This window comes from Monodon monoceros, unplaced genomic scaffold (genome assembly GCF_005190385.1).
Source record: "Monodon monoceros isolate NGI ecotype Baffin Bay Population unplaced genomic scaffold, NGI_Narwhal_1 Super_Scaffold_5, whole genome shotgun sequence".
Classification (NCBI taxonomy): Eukaryota; Metazoa; Chordata; class Mammalia; order Artiodactyla; family Monodontidae; genus Monodon; species Monodon monoceros.
Window position 1 is genome coordinate 70,167,161 of NW_021703782.1, and position 20,972 is coordinate 70,188,132.

General features: G+C 41.0%; 2 protein-coding genes across 2 annotated transcripts in view; one reads left to right on the plus strand and one right to left on the minus strand.

The window, feature by feature from the left end:
* The window catches only part of GCNT1 (glucosaminyl (N-acetyl) transferase 1), a 177,809-nt gene that overhangs the window by 150,789 nt on the left and 6,048 nt on the right, over window positions 1-20,972 (plus strand). The gene's annotated exons all lie outside the window — the stretch shown is intronic.
* PRUNE2 (prune homolog 2 with BCH domain) overlaps window positions 16,522-20,972 on the minus strand; it is a 259,577-nt gene continuing 255,126 nt past the window's right edge. The window contains exon 18 of the mRNA XM_029201650.1: window positions 16,522-16,573. Within this exon, the coding sequence (XP_029057483.1) occupies window positions 16,522-16,573 (52 nt within the window). The remainder of the gene's footprint in view (window positions 16,574-20,972) is intronic.

The following is a 20,972-nucleotide window of genomic DNA, read 5'->3' on the forward strand; positions in this document are numbered from 1 at the left end:
ATGAGACAGAGGTGGGCCAAATCAGTCCTTCAACTATATCCTTTCTTTGTTCTCCATGACTGTGAGCACTGAACTAACATATCTGTAAACAGACTCTAGGTCATTCTGTCCATGACAGTATCAGCTAGAAGAACAGTGAGAAGTTGACAGGTTTTTGAGATGCACTTGCATTCTATCACAGCATAATCGATTGTTCATTGCCCTCTCTAGCCTGGCAGGAGGGAGAGGTGCAGGGAGAGGAAGAGGCTTGCAGTCAGAATTTTTAGGCTTATTGGTCAGAGCTCAAAGAAACACAGCTGGTTGAACTTATGAGTCTGATCTACTATGCAGATCCATGTACATGCCTTCAGGAGCCAGGGGCCCCGTTGTGGCCTGCTTTTCTCGGAGAACCTCAGGGACAAAAACATTGGGGTAGAGAGTAGGGCAATTGACGGAGTTTATTGCTGAAACATGTTTTGACTTGATACTTAGGGACACAGGAATAGTATTTGAGTGTCTACAGGGAAATGTGGCCTAGGACAGGTTATTAAATGCCAAATGTATTAAGAAAAATTCTCAGATTTTCAAACTAAAACATTATCTCTTACAAATCAGTAACTGAAAAATAACTATCTCCACTTAAAAAAATGGATAAAGGACATAAACAGTCAATTCACAAAAGAAGAAATACAGGTGATAAGAAATATATATAAGAAAGAGTTCGTTTCGCTAGTTTGAAGAAAATGCAAATAAAATCAATGGTATCTTTTTCTTGCTGTCAGAATGGTCAAGATTAAAAAGATGTCAAAGCCCAGTATTGGCGAGCATTGACGAAGATTTTCTCCTTGACCAAACTCTAGGCAGGCTCCTCTGAGCCCTCTTCTTGACTAAGCCTCAACTTCGGCCTATAAAAAAACTACAGATTCTCCACACAAATGATTTGGTCGACCCCTCTGCCCCCACATTAAAAGACCTAAACAAACACTGATATAATTTCTAACAGCTCCAGGCCACATCCCTAGGATGACACTAGCCCCTCTTCAGGTGCCTGCCTGAGAAAGCTCAAGGATGCCAAAAGAATTTACTGTTCATTCCAGCCAACACCTGACTATTGGCCCCTGAACACCCTTTCTTGGAGCATTTAATAAAAAGGGCTTACAATTGTGAATCCTTCCTCTGTCCCTTTGAGATATATACTGTCACCTACCACTCAGGCGTGTCTTTCTAAAGGACCTGAAAGCCATTCCATTAAAATGTGATCATCAGGAAGGGTAGGGCCTGTTTCCCAGTCTCTGTGGGAGGATAGAATTGTAGCTTCAGTAATTGCCGGCTAGCAGACACAGCTGTCTTAATCATGATTTTTCACTTTCCTGACTCTACTGAGCCCCAGCTCCACCTCCCCTCTCCTCTTTCGTTTTCCCTTTAAAACACCCAGTCACCTCTGTATAAATGAACGTTGACTTCAGTTTACACTGAACCTCCTTCTCTATTGCAATAGCATATTGCTTGTTAAAATCTGTCCTTAACCATTTTCACTAATATCTGACTCTATTTCTCTTTGACAGCATGTGGAGAAATGCAGAGTCTCATGCCGTGATAGTCTAAATGAGTATAATCATTCCTTAGGGGGTTTAGCAATATTTATCAACAATTTAAATTTTTTTCAACCGAAGTATACTACTTCTAGGAAATTATCAAAAAGATTTTTGGACATGGAAAGATGATCAGAACACAAACTCTGCCTCTTTCTCTCTCTCTCCATGTATATAAAATTTATAAAGATACATCTGGAAAGATCTTCCAGATAAATGTATTCTAATGTGTTAATAAATAGTGGTGTGATTAAGTGGTAAGACTGGGTGATTTTACCCACTTTTTTATACTTTCTATTTTGTTTATTTTTCAATAAGCACGTATCCTTCCTGTAAGCAGAAAAGAAAATGAAGCTATTTTATTTTATATGTTGAGAAAATAAATTAGAACGAGAGATATCCGTGACCACCATCAGAAAAATTCAGATATGCAAGGACCATTGGTCTGCTTTTTTGTACCAGTGCTGTGATCTTGAGTATGTCCCATAAGCATCAAGTTCCTACCAAAATGTTACTTGTGCTTGTGTTCAGGTGGGATAGCAGGGAGAGACTATTTTCCTTTCCTAGTCTTCGTATTCTCCAGTTTTTACAAAATGATCACGAGTTACTTCTAGTGACGGCATATAACCTATATGAAACTATACAAAACGTATTCATTCTGTTCATAAGAAAATGATGGACAACTAGTATGAACTTTTGTCTTTCTTTCTAGTGAGGAAATTGTCTTTCTAGTGAGGAAATAATTTTAAACATAAAATGTGCAAATGCCTTTTATGTTGGAAATCATTGGAAATTCCTCCTCTATTGAGTTTTCAAATAGGAAAGCTTTTTATGCGTCTCTTTGCCCATAAAAGTACTCTTTTCTCCTCTTGCAATTAATAGGTATTTGGGGGTGGGTGCTTTGAGTGTACGTAACTATCCTGTTTTTCATCAAAATTTTAATTAACTAATTAATATCAGAATGATATGAATTCACGGGATCTTACTTTATTCAATAGGTTATAATCTGTTAGCATGATTATTTATTTTAGTCCTCACATTGTCCCAAATCTAGCCAGCTGGAGCCCCTTCAATCTATCTCTGTGTTCTTTGACATGTCCCCGACAAAAGCCCTATAGACAGCATCTTCAGGTGTTCAAATGAATATCACAGGGATGCAATAAGAAAAGCACAAATCAGTTCTGAGTTACAGATGCCAAAGATGAATAACCTGAAACCCAAATCAAGGGACATTCTACTGAACACTGTGAGAGATCTTCCTAAGTGTCAGCGTTATGAAAGCCAAGGAAAGACTGAGGAATTGTTCTAGATTGAAGGAAACTAAAGACATGTGACAACTAAATGCCACTTGTGGTTCTGAACTGGATCCTTTTGCTTTAAAGGATATATTTCAACAGGTGAAACTTGAATGGCATCTGTGGATTAGATGGTAGTAATGTTTCAGTGTTAATTTCCTGGTTTTGATAGTTGTATTAGGTTATGAGGAGAGTGTCCTTGTTTGTCGGAAATATACTAAACATCTAGGGGTGAGGAGGCATTATGCAGACAACTTACTCTCAGGTATTTCAGGAAAAGTAATTTCTTCTTCTGTTCTTGCAAGTTTGAGATTGTTTCCAAATAAAAATTAAAAACCAGAGGTAAACTGAGCAAAGGTAAGAGATGGAAAGCCTGGAAGGAGCTAGAGGTGGAGTAAGGCGGAGGATGGCATAAAATGGCTATATCTGAGAGAAGAGGAGGAGGATTCACGAGAATTAGTCTATTTAAAAGGGGGCAGGAGAGGAAACGAGATGCTAATATGGTTGACAGAAAGTAAGGGGCTGGCAGTGGATTTGGAGAAGTTGGCAAGTTAACAGACAAAGGGCTGAGTGAATGGGAAGATGAGGAAAAGAACTCATGTTTATTGAATGCCTTCTATGTATTAAGTACTAGGCTGGACATTTAAATCCTACATAAACTTGTAAGATGGGAGTTTTATCCACATTTTAAAAATGGATAACTAAGGTTCAAAGAAGTTGAGTAGTCCAAAGTAATATAGCTGGTAAGCAGAACCAAGGTTTAATTCCCAGTATGTGTCGTTTCAGTGAGAATGGGATAGTAGAGGAATGGTCTCATCAGGTCATGAAAGGAGAAGAATTTAATTTTTTCACCCCAGAGATTAGAGGGAGCACAGAGATTTGAGTGAGATGGTGGGGGTTTGGAAGTCGGGATTGAAGCCAGGTCTTGAATAATTTGAAGAGATGTGCTAGCTGAAGTCATTGGGGAAATGGTAGAAAAGCAAAGAGAAACGTTGAGAAACACCATCACTTATAGGTGAGAGGAGGCAAGAGGGGCTCAAAGAGGATTTGCAGAGGGCGAAGGGGGCATTGTAGGCCAGCTTCTAAGAAGGCACCCGATGATTCGCATGTCCTAGTATTCATATCCTTGTGTAATCCTCTCCCCTTGAGTGGGGGCTGGATCTAGTGACTTGCTTCTAATCAGTAGAATGCAGCAAAATTGGCAGGATGTTGCTTCTGTGATATGGTTACAAAAATGGTAACCTCCATCTTGCTAGCAAATTCTTTGTTGTTGATTTCAATGAAACAAGCTGCCAGGTTGGAGAGGACCATGAGGCAGAGAACTGAGGATAGCCTCCAGCTAATGACCAGCAAGGAATGAGGCCCTCAGTTCAACAACCTTCGAGAAACTGAATCCTGCCAACAACCATGTGAATGAACTTGGAGGCAGATTCTGTCCCAGTTGAACCTCTTGTGAGAGGGAACAAAGTCAGGAATGACTTAGGACACTATCTGGGTGATGTCACCCCTCTTGATGGAGTCTTGTGCCAACACTGTGATTGTAGCCTGTGAGAGACCTTGAAGTGGAGGATCCAGCTGAGATGTATCTGGATTTCCAGTCCACAGAAACTGAGATCATAAATGTGTGTTGTTTTAGGCTGCTAAGTCTTGGGTTACAGTTGATCCTCATTATTCAAGGATTCCATAATTGCAAATTCACCTACTCACTAAAACTTATTTGTAACCCCAAAGCCATACTCATCTTGTTTTCATGGTCATTTATGGACACGTACAGAGAGGTGAAAGCCTGAGTTGTCTGATGTGCATGCTCCCAGATGAGGCTGAACAAGGCAAGGCTCAGCTTTCTGGTCTCAGTCCTTTACAGTAGTAAACAAGCATCCTTTTCATGGTCTATTTAGTGCCATGTTTTTGGTATTTTTGTTTGTAATTTTACTCTTTAAAATGGTCCCCAAGGATAGAGTTGAAGTGCTGTCTAATGTTCCTAAGTGCTGTGATGTGCCTTATGGAGAAAATTCCTGTATTAGATAAGCTTTGTTCAGGCATGAGTTATATTCAGGATTTGGCTGTGAGTTCAGTGTTAATGGGTCAACAATATATATTAAAGAAAGTGTATTTAAACAGAAACACATATAACACAAGATTAGGTATTGATCAGTTGATGGAAATGTGACCAGAGGCTCACAGGAACCTAAAACCCTGTATTTCCTCTAGGAGCAATGGTTCAGTACCTGCTAATTCGGTGTTCTCATTGCCTTTATAGGATGTAACTGCCTCAAATAATGAGAATTCACCGTAATTTGTTATGTAGCAATAGATAACAAAAATGGGGGTGGGTGGCTAAAAGGACAATTCACTTCACCAACCTATGGGAGAAGAGTTTCACAAGGAGGGCATGATTAAGCATCGAGGGTGCAGGTCTCTCACTGCGAGTGAGGCAAGAGAGGGAGTGGATGGCAATTAGTAGTGTCTGTCATCTGAGTATCACTAAAATGGTTGCATATCAAAAAGAAATAATTTTGTTTGGCTAAAGAGAATTGTTTTCAATGGATGTAAGTGAAAATCTAGGAAAATGAGCTTCACAGGGCAATCTCCTTGCTCTATCAAGGTTACCGCTGTGTGAGGATTGATGTGTCAGAAGGCAGCAGCTTCATTAAAAGCTCTGTGACTGTTCAGGGTGATGTAGCCCAGGGCAGGCTTCTGGCAGCTGCCGCAGCACTGATGCTGCCAATGCAGGGAAAGGGTACGACTACAGGAGAAGCTGTAGAAGGGAATAGCCCCTGACGACCCAAAGCACCTTAACACGGCTTTTCCATGATCTGTGGCTGAAAGTTTAAGGTATTTTCCTTTTATTTACTTTTAACTTAAGCCTATGAAAGGTTTATTGTTTATTTTGATGTTTAATTAGACTCCTAGCTTCATTCTGGGTCCCCAGTCCTCACCCTACCCCTGTATTCCCTCTAATGAGTGTGCTAAGTCATTCAATATGCACGGACTTTGTATAATATGTAGCATTGTTTTGTGTGTGTAGGCTTAGAATTTACATAAATGGCACTATGCTGTAAATACTCAGTTCTTCCTTCTTCCACTCTACCCTGATTTGTGTTGCTCCATCAATGTGTAATTTGTTGCTTCTAACAGCTGTGTAATACACCATAGTGTGTACCTCCCCACATTTTACCCATCCTTTCCCCTCGCCTGCCTTCCATTCCCACTACCAGTTAGGTGAAGGGAGTAGAATGAAGGTTAACAGTACTCGTTGTAGTATCATGCCCTTCATTTGCCTGTAATTGCTTCTCAGTCTTCTCTTGTCCTTCTTCCCTTCATTGGGTAGAGGACAGTATTCACCAGGATTCATTCCTACATCATGAGAACGTGCAACGTCTGACTTTTTGCAGAGCAACTTCCCATTTGGTTCCTCCAGCAATTTTCTGGGAAGCAGAGGTACACATTTGTTTATTAGGTTTAAAAAAAAAAAAAAAAGCTTAGTGGTAATTCCCAACACCACTTGATGGCTCTAAAAGTAAAAAAAACCAAACAAAACAATAACTAAAAATAAAATGGCATTTAATGAATTTTAAATAAAAAATAAACATATGCTATGAAAAGGCAAGAGACAGAGAAAGGAGAAGTTGACAAAATCAAGTAACCATGAAACATGGAGATGCTTCCAAAGTGAGAAATTCCTTACCCAGAGGGTAAACCACACATTTTGAAAGCTTAGCTCATTGAGGCATGGAAAGCAAAAATGAAAAGGGAAATAATGTTTGGGTGACAAGGAAGCCAGAATTTATACTGTCCTCAGGGACCAAGTACCTAGCCAGACTGATATCCAGATAAGACTCCTGCAAAGTGAAGCTAGAAATAGATTCTTGCTGACTCAGAAAAAGAAAGCCATCACTTGTGTGTGGAATCAATGTTTATTTCTGAATTATACAGAGAGGATATACATATATATATATATATATATATATATATATATATATATATATGGTGTTGTTACATATCTTTATATTATTAATTTGCACTATTCAGGTAGAATTTATTTATTTACCAAAACAAAGGTCTAGTAGATACTTTATTCTGAGCGATCCAATATGTGGTAGAAAAAAAGCTTTAAATATATAAAAGATTAGTTTGTGCACATCTAAATGTTTCTAAGGGAACAAACTACAGAGGCATTGTGATTAATTAGATGAGGGTTGCAAACTTAGTACCATAACTGAATACTTAAAACAAGACCTTAAGAACACAAAGGCTTGGAGTAATGACTTCCTCACACATGTCGGAGTTATGTCTTAGAACAGGGGTCCCCAACCCTACCCCCCAGCTACGGCCTGGTAGGAACCGGGCCACACAGCAGGAGGTGAGGGGCGGGCGAGCCAGCGCAGCTTCATCTGCCGCTCCCCATCTGCTGCTCCCCTTCGCTCGCTCCCCGTCCCTCGTTCCCTGTCGCTCCCTCCCGTCGCTCACATTACCTCGGAAACCACCCCACCCCACCCCCACCCTGTCCCTGGAAAAATCGTCTTCCATGAAACCGGACCCTGGTACCAAAACGGTTGGGGACCGCTGTCTTAGAAGATAACCCCATAAAACATTGTATGGCTTCAACAGGAACTTCGGGTTTTCTTCCGCCCCCAGCTATTGCCCTCAAACAAACTTTCTTACTCCCTGATGATATCTTCTGTGCAGATTTTTGTTCTTTCTCTTAATCAAGGAGCTAAGTGAATAGCAGTTGCCACTTTAGGAAAACAATGCGTTTGCCCCGATGACCCCTTGGTTCCCTTAACTACAAATCTACAGGAAAAGTGCAAACAGTTCCCAGAAGTCAGAACCAAAGCAAGAATGCCCAGAATGCAAGAGCTAGATAGTTAATGATGGGAATGTTTACATCTGTCTACATATCGGCTGAGCGATTATTTGTTTTCAGGATTCTTCTAGGCTTCTATGTACTTGGTTTGAATTTACCTGGTGGCCTTTCTCTAGCACATGCAATTAATTTGTCTTTTTAAGATAATAAAATAGCAGATGCCTATCAGAATGGTTACGCAGCCCGTAGAACAGCCCAAACGAAATCACTGATTGAGCAAGATGCTCATCATTTCCACATAGGAAGATGAAGCTCCAAACAGAATACCACCTGAGTAGCCTTCCATGAACAGGCTGGCCAAGTTCAGAGAATATGTGAATGGTGGGATTGTTGTCCTGTCTGGTTGACTCTATCACAAGAGCCTTTTTTATGGACACCTCTATGTCCTCGGGTTCACACCGCTAAGCTGAACAGCGGATTCTTCATTACTTCCGGTGGCTAGGGGGACCATGTAATTTCTCTTCCAAAATGGGATATGGCTGAGCAAAAGGGAGCATTGTGACTAATTATGCCGGGGCAGCAGTGAGCCAACCGGAAAATCGGGTCATTGCTCTGTTCTGGGAGAGGCATAACTTGGGCTGCCAAAGGCAGAGGTGAGCTGTGGGAGGGGCTGCGCTCCGGGGGTTTTCCTCTCAGACACACCAGGTGTTGTGAGGGAGGAGGACCCCAAAGAATGGTTTAACAGGATACCAAGTGGAAAGGGACCGAGGGGAGGACATAGATAGCTGGGGCTTATGGAGGAAAGAGAGCTGACCTGTGTGTAAAAGAGCGCGTCTGGAAGGGGGGTGGAGGCGGACGGGAAGCAGATGAGGGCGGGACAATTCAGTCACCTGTGCAAAGACGTCTGCTTCAGAGCATTTCAAAGCTCATGACACGTAGGGCTCGAAGGGTCCCCGACAGCTCTCCCGGATGCAGTTACCATCCTCAGACTATGGTGGAACCCCGTTCTCCACTGCATTTTAATTTTTGCTAGCTTATTAGTAATAGTTGATACTGGAGACTGAGAATCGTCTCCAGGGTAAGGGCAGGACCTCAGCAATGCCTCTCTGTACAGCCAAAAGCCTTCTAAGCAGGCTCCACTTTGGGTCATGTAAACACAACCTGAGCCACGGGCTCGTGGCTAGGACTCCTTGCCTTTTTCAGCAGGCCATGCGTTTCACTAACTTGTGGATGCCAAAATTCTCTTTCTTAAGAGTAAATTAGTTTGTGCGTTTGTGCATGCTGTTAGAGAAACCAATATCTGAATACAAATGGGGAGGGGGAAGGACGGATGTGCTGACACAGTGCTCAGCAAACGCTTTCTATGAAGAGGGTCAGTGTTTTAGGCTCCGTGGGCCCATGGTCTACGGCGATTACTCCACTCTGCTGCTGTAGTACGAAAGTAGCTGCAGAGTCTGTAAGCAAATTTGTGTGGCTGTGTTTCAGTAAAACTTTATTTATGGGGACTGAAATCTGAATAGTTTTCATGTGTCATGAAATATTAAAAACATGTTTTTTCTTAGCCCAAAGTGTGAAAACCATTCTTGACTCGAAGGCCATAGGGCAACAGGTAGAGGCGCTGGATTTACAAACCCCTCACTCTGCTAGAGGCCCACGGGTTCTAAACCACATTGGTGTTTTAAAGGGCGTATGAAGACTTACAAAGGACTATTTTGCAAGTGATAGTACAGACTCATGTTTAATTTGAAAGCTGTGATTAGAGTGTGTTAAAGCAGATTACTTTTTATAATGCATGTGAGAGAGAAATTCAGATAACTGAATGTTACCAAATAACGAATTTCTGAGTGGGCCACCTTACATAGAACCCTTGGCACTTAAAGTGTAACTAAGTTTAAGTTAAACTAAGAACTAAGTTTATGGCTTGAAGCACAGACAGCTATCAGAAATGGGGACATTGATCCTTAAGTTTCTCAACGTGGAGGCTGGAGAAATGATTTTGTAAAAAGACCAATTCACAGAAAACATGATGCCCAGTTTGATAACTAAAATAAAATTGATGTGAATTATAGAAAGCCTGGCTTCCTTTAGAGACGTTAGCAGAGACAATTCACGTGGACAAGAACCAAGTGGGCACTTAGCTGATGTGGTGTCACACCTGTGTCTACTTTATGGCTGTCTTAAGCAAGCTTAGGATTTTAAAGGTAGAGTTATGTGAGGACCACTTTCCTAGGGACTGTTGAGCCCTGTGTATTTTAAGCCTGAAATGATCACCAAGGAGAAATCCAGCTAATCTATGGAAACAAATCCACTCACGATAAATAGTGGACTGAAGTTATCTTAGTGGTCAACACCAGTCTAAGAGACGAAATACCACTGCACCAAGGGTTAATGAAATATTGAAACGGAAGGTCCTACTTTCTTGCTGAGGTTCAACTAAAATCTTAGAGGCACATAACTGGCAAAATAGGAAAATACACACAATTTCATAAACATAAAACATGTTAAGAGCAAACATGTTTCATAAAACATGTTTCATAAAACATGTTAAGAGCAAACAAGTTCCCTTACTGTTTTTCCCCTTAGAAATTTAGAATGGCACCAGGTAGTGCGAAGTGGGAAAAAAGTACCATCAGCCCTGTCTTCTCCAGGTAGATATGTTTCAACAGAACCACGAAGCAGAAAAGCATCCTCTTCTTCCAGCCATGGCCAACTAGGGCTTTTCTTTTAGCTTCAGATTAATACTTTGGAAAAAAAAGAAAAAAAGAAAAGAAATGAGCAACATGAGAAACTGAATAGAAACAGTAATGATTTGAGGAGGGCTGTGCTTGCTTTTTTTCCCTCAAAGGACTTACTGAAAATAAATCATGCGTGCTTCTTATACTAGACAAATCTGGTAAAACACAATCTTCCCTAGTTGCCAAGGCTCTCTTTAACATATGGAATCTGTTCACTTTTACCAAAGTTTCTGGAAGCATTTTACGCCTTTCCAAACGATCTAGGGGGCAAAAGACTTGTGTGCAGGCTCACTTTTAAGTGGATTACGATAAGGAATATTATTGCATTTTGGAAATCCACCTATTTTTTAGTAAATGGCCTTTCCTTGTGGGGCAAAAAAATGGTCTGCTTGAAATAAGGAACATCTGACAAGTGCTAAATACTAAGAGGTAAACAATAAAACAACAATGGCAAAACCCCTCCAATATTTAAAAAAATTTTTTTCCTATTATAAACGAAACACGTTTGTTTTTGAAAAATACAGAAAACTATGAAGAAAAATAAAATTTAAAAGTCACCTCTTGGGCCACCACCCAAAGAAAACCACTGTTGACCTTTTGTCATGCATAGCACCTTTGATTCCTCCCCCCAGATGTTCTGTCTTGGAGCTTTTAAAATTTTGTTAAATTCATCAAGAGTATGTTTCTAACATGTGAAAAGTTATAAACTTGCTACCATGTGTATGACCTTGGAAACGTGAGGCTAAATGAAAGAAGCCCGACCCAAAGCCCATGTGCCACGTGACTGCATTGACAGGAAGTACCCAGAAGAGGCAGATACAGTCAGGAAGTCGGTTGGTGATTGCCAGGGACTTGGGGTCAGGGGAAATGGAGAGCGATGGGGTTACTTTGTGACGTGAGGAAAATGTTCTAAAATTGATTGTGGCGTTGGTTGTACAACTCAGTGACAATGCTGAGCCGCTGAACTGTGCAGTTTAAATGGGTGAATTCTATCTCAGTAAAGCTGTTATTTAAAAAGCACAAGTCAAAACCACAATGAGATGCCACCTCACACCCACTGGGATGGCTATTATCGAAAAAACAGAAAACAAAAGTGTGGGAGTTAAGGGAACCCTTGTGCACTGTCTCCCATTATGGGAGACAGTATGGAGGTTCCTCAAAAACTTAGAAATAGGACTGTCATATGACTCAACAATTCCACTTCTAGGTGCATATCCAAAATAATTAAAAACAGGGACTCAAACAGATATTTTTACACCCATGTTCACAGCATCGTTCACAATAGCTAGAAGGTGGAAGCCACCCAAGTGTCCATCGATGGATGAATGGATAACAAAATGTGGTCTATACATACAATGAATATGAAGAAGGAAGGAAACTGACAGTTGCTACAACATGGATGAACCTTGAGGACATTAAGCCAAGTGAAACAAACCAGTCACAGAAAGATAAATGTCATGTGATTCCACTTATATGAGGGCCCTAGAGCAGTCAAATTCAGACAGAAAGTAGAGGGGGTGGGGGGCTGGGAGCTGTGGTTTAATGGGGATGGATTTTTAGTTTTGCAAGACGAAAAAGTTCTGGAGGTCGGTTGCCTGACAACGTCAATGTACTTAACATTACTGAACTGTACACTTAAAAAAATGGTCAAGACACTATTCAATACATTTTGTGTTAGGTGTATTTTACCATAATTTAGAAAAAACTGATAAACCGAGGGGGGGGGGGGCTAGCATTACTGTTGCCCACACGTCCCTCCCCGCAGGTAGGGGCCACCTCGCTCCTGAATCGTCTGTCATTTCCGTGACAGCACGTGCTTGGTTCTGTGTGCTTCTGAACCGTGTGTGTGAGGTGTCCATGGGTGTGGGGCACTCTCTTTTCCCTCCAGGTGACGCGAGAGGGACTCACCGGCTGTGACTCCGCTGCTTTCACCCTCACCCTCCAAAATTTTCTAAAGTCAAAGGATTTGCCTGAAAAGGGCGTCAGCTACTTTAGTGAGATGGATTCTCATGTCCTAAGAAAAGCTTGTTGTAAAGAATGTCTGTTGAGTTTGGTATCCATAAGTTTGTTTTCTATGCCTGTGGGTCTATTTCTGTTTTGTATATAAGTTCATTTGTACTGGGTTTTTTTTTTTGATTCCACATATAAGTGATATCACGTGACATTTGTCCTCTGTCTGGCTTACTTCACTTAGTATGATCATCTCCAGGTCAAGGGAAAAGAATCTGAAAAAGAATATATAGATACCATATATATATATATGATATATATATGACATATATATGTATACTGAATCGCTGCTGTACACCTGAAAGTGACACATTGTAAATCAACCACACTTCAATTTAAAAAAAAGATGGAAAAAAAAAAAAGAATGTCCACTGAGTTCCCAAATATCTAGGGAATAAGCCTAAAATGGCTTTGGGCCACTTGTGCCTCTCTTCCACCTCCTGTGAACATATCACAACTTCCTGGCATCTACCAAAGAAGAGGGCTACAGCCAGTGAACACTCAGAGGAAGAACTTCCACCATGAGAAAAGAAAAACGCTTTGTTTGAAACAGGCAGCTTGGGAAGTATGTGCGGATTTTGCTTAGGTCTGCCCTCCCTCCCGAGCCTTAAGTCTGTATCTTGCAAAGGTTACTGCGCTTTGCGGGTGGAATGTGCAGCAGCTGAGCCCTGTTTATTCTCGCAGCTCTGCAGATAAAGCCAACCCATCCAGTTTACAGTAGTTAAGGTATCCTTCCTTTGAAATACCCTCAGCAATTCTACCACTTCTTAGCTCTGGGGCCTTGGCCTAGTTACCTGTCTTCTCTAAGTCTCCATTTCTGTATCTGTAAAGCAGAACAATCGTATCTCTCTCACGGCTTGCTAAGGATTAAGTCTAAAGTGTTTTCAGTTGCACATAATGAGCACACAGTAAATGTCTATTATTAGTAGCAGTAATATTAGTACTAGTAGTAGAGTAGCAGTAGTAGCTCTGTGTCTTTCTCAAATGGGAAAATCATCTCTCTGCTTACAATGATCTTGTCTCCTTTGGGAGTTTTCAAACCCAGCCATGCTGTCAGGAGAGGCCAGGTTGTCATGGATGTTAATCTCTATTTTATGCCCTCAAGGATCTGACTTGTCTTTTTACCAGCAGGGTTTTACCATGGAGGTGTCTTCTTTTTTATCCACTCTGACCCCTTCGATCTTTTAGATTAGATCTTTTTCTAATATGCATTTTCAAAAGACAGATCCTTCTTGACTTGTTTTTGCTTCAAAAATGGACTTCCAGCTGCAGTTATTCCCAAAAGAATGTATTAAGTTTGATTGACGATTGGATTTTTATTCTTATTCATATGGTGGTGGCTCAGTTTCTTTAGCAGACCAAGAAAATATTTATTACATTTGGGGTACAACATCTGAAGAGTGTGAATGTGGGTCAGAACACTTGAAATCATCTTGAAAAGTTTAAAGGGCACGGTCACTTTGTTTCATCACCTAGGCACCTGATAAAAATCTGAAAAAAGCACACCATTTTGAAACACCTCATTTTTCATACTGACTTTTTTGTAAACCTTTTAGGGTTTAATTTAACCCTTCAGCTTTTGGTAAACAAGAAGCTGAAAAGTTGAAATTTAATAACCCAGTTTATGGAAGGAGCAAGAGATAGTCAAGAGTGGATGCTTTTTAAGTTAATACAGGAAACCACACTGAAGATTAATTTCCGAGATAACAGTTGTGTTGTGAAGCTACTAATTTAAGTCTCCCCACATAGAACCACTTCTCCTGGATCAGGTACACTTTTTATGTGTGTAAGAATATAAAAAGTCATGTTGCAGGTTTTAGGAGATGAATGAATAAATAAAATCCAAACCTGAGAGTGAAGGAGACAAGCACCTGGGGCTACTTTTAAAAACAGTATGCTTTTCGGAAAAAACTCACTTTTAATCAGACTTGAAATATGAAAGGAGTATTCCTCATTGGGCAGATGGGCTTCACTTTCTAGAACTAATTTTCCAGTGAGACATAGTAGCTTTCTGCTAATTTCCTATAGGCTAGTTTGGCTTCTAACGTGTGTTAAACGAACTTTCTTACAAAGCTTCTGACAATATTGTTTAATGATAAAAGGAAACTCTCCTGTTTGCTGTAGGAAGAGCAGGGAGATGGACTTAGCCTTCCCTTCTCTCTCTCAGGAAAATGAGGCCATTACAGTATCAGCACACATCGCGTTTTACTCTTGGCCTTAATTGAGCTCCTTGGAAGAGCCTTTGCCCATTTTGCAGTTTATCCATTTAATACTAGCTAGAGAAGGTGTAAAATGCTTCCACTCCGGAACCAGAAGGTAAACGAAGCCTGGTATTCTGATACTAAAGAAAGCCAGAAACCCAGGGCTGGAAGTCAGCAGAAAAAACTCTCAGCCACTCTGGCCCTCATCCCGTTCCACATCCTCCACACTGTGAGCGTGTGCCTGGTAAAGAAGAGCTTAGGAAAGAGAGGGCTGAAGAAAGCGGAAGCCCGGAGAGGAGTATTTTCTAAGAAGTGGGAAGTAACAGTAACAATTTGCAGCATCCCCCCGCCCCCATGCCCATCCCTGGAATGAAGCCCAACAGAAGCAGTGTTTTGCCCTCTCCCCAGCCCAAACAGCCCTTTACACAGATGAGGAACAAAACACACAAGGCAGGCAAAGGAGTGGGTAAGCCCGCAGATGCAGCAGCTGTAGGTTAGTGAGGGGCATCCGTCCGCGTTAACTGTGGGCACAGGACTCTGCTCTAGGGGGCGCTGTTTTGATGCGGGAGGGATGATTTGCACAAAGGATTAGATGGACTATAAGGGCCTATGGTTTTTTTTATTTTGCCGAACTTTCGCGTGGCAGTTTGCTTGAAGCAATTGCTGTCTTCATCTCAAAAAAGGTGGGACCAGTGCACCCTTCAGAAGAGTAGCTGCTCGATTTGAAAGGTCTCTTTTACAGCTTTTGTTCTTTATGTACTTTTCAGTAAAGACCTTCTCTTTCAAGTTTCTGTGTATAAACTTCCTTAAACTGTAAGGTCACCATGGCAACTGCAGAGTAAGTGCACTGGGATTTTCCAGTTTCCCTTCAGACCTCCTCCAGGGAAAGGAGGTCACAAGAGAACAAAATGTGACAATAGCAGATACATGTAAATGTGATCTTTGCCCCTCCTTCTGGATTCCTGTGAAGAAGGACAAGGTTAAATTCTCCACAACTCAAACCCAATTAGGAGCCCCCGACTGGATGGCCAATTTCCCTGAGAGCATGATGGTGACCACAGTTTATTCCCTGAAACTGACCGGGACAATAACGAACTCTATTTGTCTTAGGCGACAAATTTTGTCCTCCCCGGTGTTCTCTTAGATCAGAGGTTGAATACCCATTCCAGCATTAAGACCACCTCTCTCTGATTTCAAGACCACTGGCTCTGAAACTGCCCTGCAAAGGCTCCAGTCCCAGCTCTGGGCCATTCTTACAGCTGTACAAATTGTAGTGGCCAGCTAATCTCTCTATGCTGCTCCTTCCTCATCTACAAAACGCACCTCATTGGCTTATTCTGAGGATAAAAATCAGAGAGTGTGCGCGCAGGTTTTTACATAGAACCTGGCACGTGGTAAGAACCCAGTACATGCTCAATTTTTGTTTCTCACAGGATGAGACTAGATGGACTAGATCATTTCTAAAGTTCCATCCGGACTCAACTGCCTCTTGAATTTTCGAAACAAGGACGTTTTCTCTCCCATCCACCAAAATAAGTTCAAATGGAAGTCCCTACTTTCACTAATTAAAATATGAATGATGTAATTCAGAAAGCAGAGTTGCATTCCTCTTGCCCAAATGCTTTTACATCTGGCTCAAATACTCATTTTCTCCTCACTTTTGGACTGGAAAAATAGAATGCCAAATGAAGACTTAGGTTGTCCTTACGTCATCTAACGGCGATCATGAGTGAGATGGTGTTAAGCTGGCACGTTTCTCTTTAAGTTTCTAAATTCAGGAATAGAGAACATGAAAGCTGAACATCTAAACGGTGTTTACCCAATCCTCAATGTATTTTGTCTTTCAGAGCCCAGCCATACAACATAATAAGTAACCACACAGCTGTTATTGATGGTGAATTCTTACTCCTTCTCCATAGAAGACATTTCTGGGTCATTGTAAAGGCAGCTAGTTCTGAGTGCAAGGGGGGGAAAAAAAAAGGAAGCAGTAAACATTTTCTCCGTTGTTACCACTTTGTAAACATGACAGATTTGGCCTTTTTAAACTGTTTAGCGTGGTCCCATTGCTACTACTGAACACATCTACACCTGAACAGATAATGAGATTAAGCTCTGATTCTTTTACCATCAGTTTTGAAATATAGTCATTGCTCCTGATTTAGAAACATAAAAGGAAGATTGAGAACTCCAGACACCTCCAGCGGTCTCTTCTGTCCTTGTTTTTTTTTTTGTTTGTTTGTTTGTTTTTTCTTTTTCCTGACTTTTCAATCTGTCTTATTCAGGGAACATTATATTGCAAATTTTTATTTGTAACCCAAATAATATAATATTTTAGACACAAAGGACAACCCCTCTCAAGCAGCCTGACATTATTTACATACGAACACAGTTAACTTTCAGTTTTCGCAACAACGAAGATTTTCCAAGACACTAAAAGAATGCCAGTTTCAGCTTTCTTTGGTGTTGTTACAGAAAAATACCTTACAGCTGATCTGTATTCAGGTCAAACAAGCGAGTCCTAACATTAACCTAAACTGATGGTGTCCAGAAAGAAAAATGTAACCATATAAAATAAGGAAACTTTTATTATGGTGTATGAATGTGTTTATGCTTTCTTGTATAATATTAGCTGCTTTTGATATTCCATGTGATTCCTCTGTTAGCCAGTTTCAAACTTGCTTTATATCAATTTCCAATTAATACTTCAACTGTTACTTGTTCCCCTCTGGTAAATATTTTATTGTTGGCAAACAAACGCTATTTAAAGAGATGCTGTGATCCTTTTTACGTGCGGGAGTTCCTTTTGTAATGTGAATAATTTCACAAGCCAGGGTATCTGTCTGCACATCAGAGGTTCGGTTATTAATGTTAGGTATTTTGTTGAAAATGGCAGAAGTCTGGCTCCCTGAGAAGGGCAGAGGGCTTTTTGCCGCTCTCCAGGTACGCTTCTCGCTGGTGGTGGTATTTTTATGGAGGATACCTGGCAACTCTAGTGAACAAGGACAGTCAGGCAAGTGTTGACTGTTCTAGAAAAACCTAGTAAAGCTGCAGTGGAATCAAGGCAGGGCAGTCTTCCAAACCTAGCTTTTCTGCTTTTTAACTTTGCGTAATCCTTCCAAAGCAAACAGCAATTTGCAGTTCACGTATTACTGTCACCCCAGAGGCGACAGACGGATTCTTCGCTGTTTTCAAAATAAGAACGGCTCTATAGATACAACTTATCCTTTGAAAGTATTTCCTTTCCTATATAAAACTAAAGGTTTCAGGAAAAAAATAAGGCAGGCTGAGGAAATTGCCTTCTGAAAGTCAATTAGAGGTGGAGGTGGTATGTGTGTGTGTGTGTGTGTGTGTGTGGGGAGAGGGTGAATGTTTAAAAACACTAGTGGGACTAAAGACAGGCTTTGTTCCCTGACAGGGTATGTGTTTGCTTTTGTTAGAACTAGCCTGAAGCGTTCTAGTTAAGGTCGTGTGGAAAGTCAGGGGGCATCTGTTCGTGAAAGGAACCTGGTTTCTCTGGCTTCTAAAATCTAACCATAGATCTGCAGTGATTTATGTTTTCTGAACCTCAAGTCGTCCTCTACAGTCTGTCCAAGGGTTGGGGGACCACTTCAGAGGCTGAAAGGTAGTCAAGAAGATGTAGCTGGCATGCCAAAACGGAAGGATTCTGAGGGATTTCAATCATCGGTGGGGTCAACAGAGTAAAATTCTTTCTCCTTCCACGTTTTCAGATGTGCAGATATATCTCATTGCCTCATCTCTGTAATGTCACCATCAGAAGAAGTAGGATCGATTGGAGGAGAATTTAGACAGGCAGCTTACTCACTGAATCCAAAGCAAGAGCATAGATCTCCTGGGACAAATCTAATTATTTTTATTCAGCCATTTACTTTAAGACAGTGATTCTCAAAGCAAGGTACCGAGACTGGCAGTATTAGCATTACTGGGAACTTGTTAGAAATACAGATTTCTCAGGCCTGCCGAATCAGAAACTTGGAGGGCGAGGCCCAGGATACTTGTGTTTTAACAAGTGCTCCAGGTGATTCTGGTGCACAGTTAAGATTGAGAACCACTGCCCCACAGCAATGATCTTATTAGTCTTATGCACATTCACCAATTCATGCAGCAGAAATTTACTGAGCATCTAGTATGTACTAGGCACGAGCTTGGTGCTTCCTTTAGGAAGGGAGATCAAGACATCTCAGGGCCACCCAAGACCATTTAGATATCGGGGGAGAGGGTCTGTGGCAGTAGATTAGTGAACAAAATGAAGAATTTGAGAGAAAAAAAGAGAAAGCTACACAGCTAAACCAAAAATGATAAATGTTTTCCTATGGTAGCTAAGCAGGAAGAGTAGAAATATGGAGGGAAGATATCTATTGAAGGAGGCAAGATTTTATGGTAATGATAGCACATGACTAGGACTCTATAGTGGGTTTGGCTGGAAAATTATCGATGCTCTTTCCTCATCTGTTGTCTTGAAAACGGCTCCTTAATTTCATAAATACGTTATCCTAAAAAAATGAATACGAAAGGGAAACTAATTGCTAGTTCTCTTTGTAGGGAAAGCTCATGACAGTGCAATTTGAGCAAAGATAACTGCTGAAGGGGTACGTTACACCAGCTTTCGGTTCCTTGATTTCTAACATCTTCCTTCTTTCCACAACTTCTTGTTTTCAACAGTTGAGTTAGAGACTAAGAAGATTCTGTTAGAGTAAAAATTTATGTAATTTTGAGTGTTGTTAGTCTAAATGGGTGTCAGTTACCTTGAAAGAAAACTAGAGGACAGGAGTATTTAACAGTAAACTACTCTAATGCTAAACTTTCTAAAGCAAAAACCTTTCCTTGAGTTTTTAAACCCAAAAGACCCACACTATATGCAAATAATTCTACAGATTACCTGCTATAAAAATGTGCTGTAGGAAAAAAATATCTAAATGGATTGTTTTCATGAGGAATTGGCATTTACACCTATGCAGGTAAAGCTTCACTAATTTAGATCTTACTTAGTCAGAATTTGTAGCTGTTTGGACATTGTCCAGGCTTTCTGCTTTTGCAGTATCTATTAAAACAGGAACGGGTTATAAAAATTAACAGTGGGGCTTCCCTGGTGGCGCAGTGGTTGGGAGTCCGCCTGCCGATGCGGGGCACACGGGTTCGTGCCCCGGTCCGGGAGGATCCCACATGCCGCGGAGCAGCTGGGCCCGCGCGTCCGGAGCCTGTGCTCCGCAGCGGGAGGGGCCGCAGCGGTGAGAGGCCCGCGTACCGTAAAAAAAAAAAAAATTAACAGTGTAAGCAACGTGTGAAATGGAGAAGCTTAATACAGCAAATATTCTTGTCTAGATTTCACATAAAGTGTCAGAAAAATTATCTGTGACCGGGAAATAAGAAAAGGAAATTACTGGATGTACTTCCTTTTTTTTTCTCGGTACACGGGCCTCTCACTGTTGTGGCCTCTCTCCCGTTGCGGAGCACAGGCTCCCGACACGCAGGCTCAGCGGCCATGGCCCACGGGCCCAGCCGCTCCGCGGCATGTGGGATCTTCCCGGACCGGGGCACGAACCCGTGTCCCCTGCATCGGCAGGCGGACTCTCAACCACTGTGCCACCAGGGAAGCCCTGGATGTTCTATTAAAAGCAGTGCTGAGTTGACTTTCTGTTGATCTTACAACTCTGTAGAGGCAGATGTTAACCTGTAGATTTTTATTGAGCAGAGATGCAAATAACTTCTGTCCAGTGGAAGAGATAACCCTAAGGTTACAGTTTATTGCCCTGTTGAACATTAATCAGTTTTGTATCTAAACCAATATTTTTATCCTGATGTTCCTTTATAAACTGCCTATAGATGTCTAGCTTTTCAAATGCTCTTTGAACTGGTTTTAACAGCTTACTGGTTCCTTCATTAAATAATTGGTTGAACAAAATCATTGGCATGTATTCATTTTATATTTGCATTAAAGTTATGATTTTGCTGTTTTGAAAACTATAATAATAGTGAGCAATTTTTTAATTCATCCAAATAGCTCAGAAGCTGTTAGTTAAGCTGTATTTGCCAGTCACTAAATAAGGTGTTTTTAAAAAATCTTGGGAATTCGTGAATTTGGTTCTACAAAACTATTGCAAAATTCAACTTGCCATCATTTTTCTGCATTAGTATGAACTGGTGAGGTTTATTGCCTCAATACAGCCAAGCGATCATCTGGATGTTATACTATATGTGGCAGTGCCTGCGATGTGTTTCTTTTGCTGTAGTGCCTAAAATTGCATGTATATTTCTAAAAGAAATTAAACAACAGTAACAAGATGACCAAGATAACCAAGATCATGGGGGGACAGTGTGGGGGGCAAATAGATTGT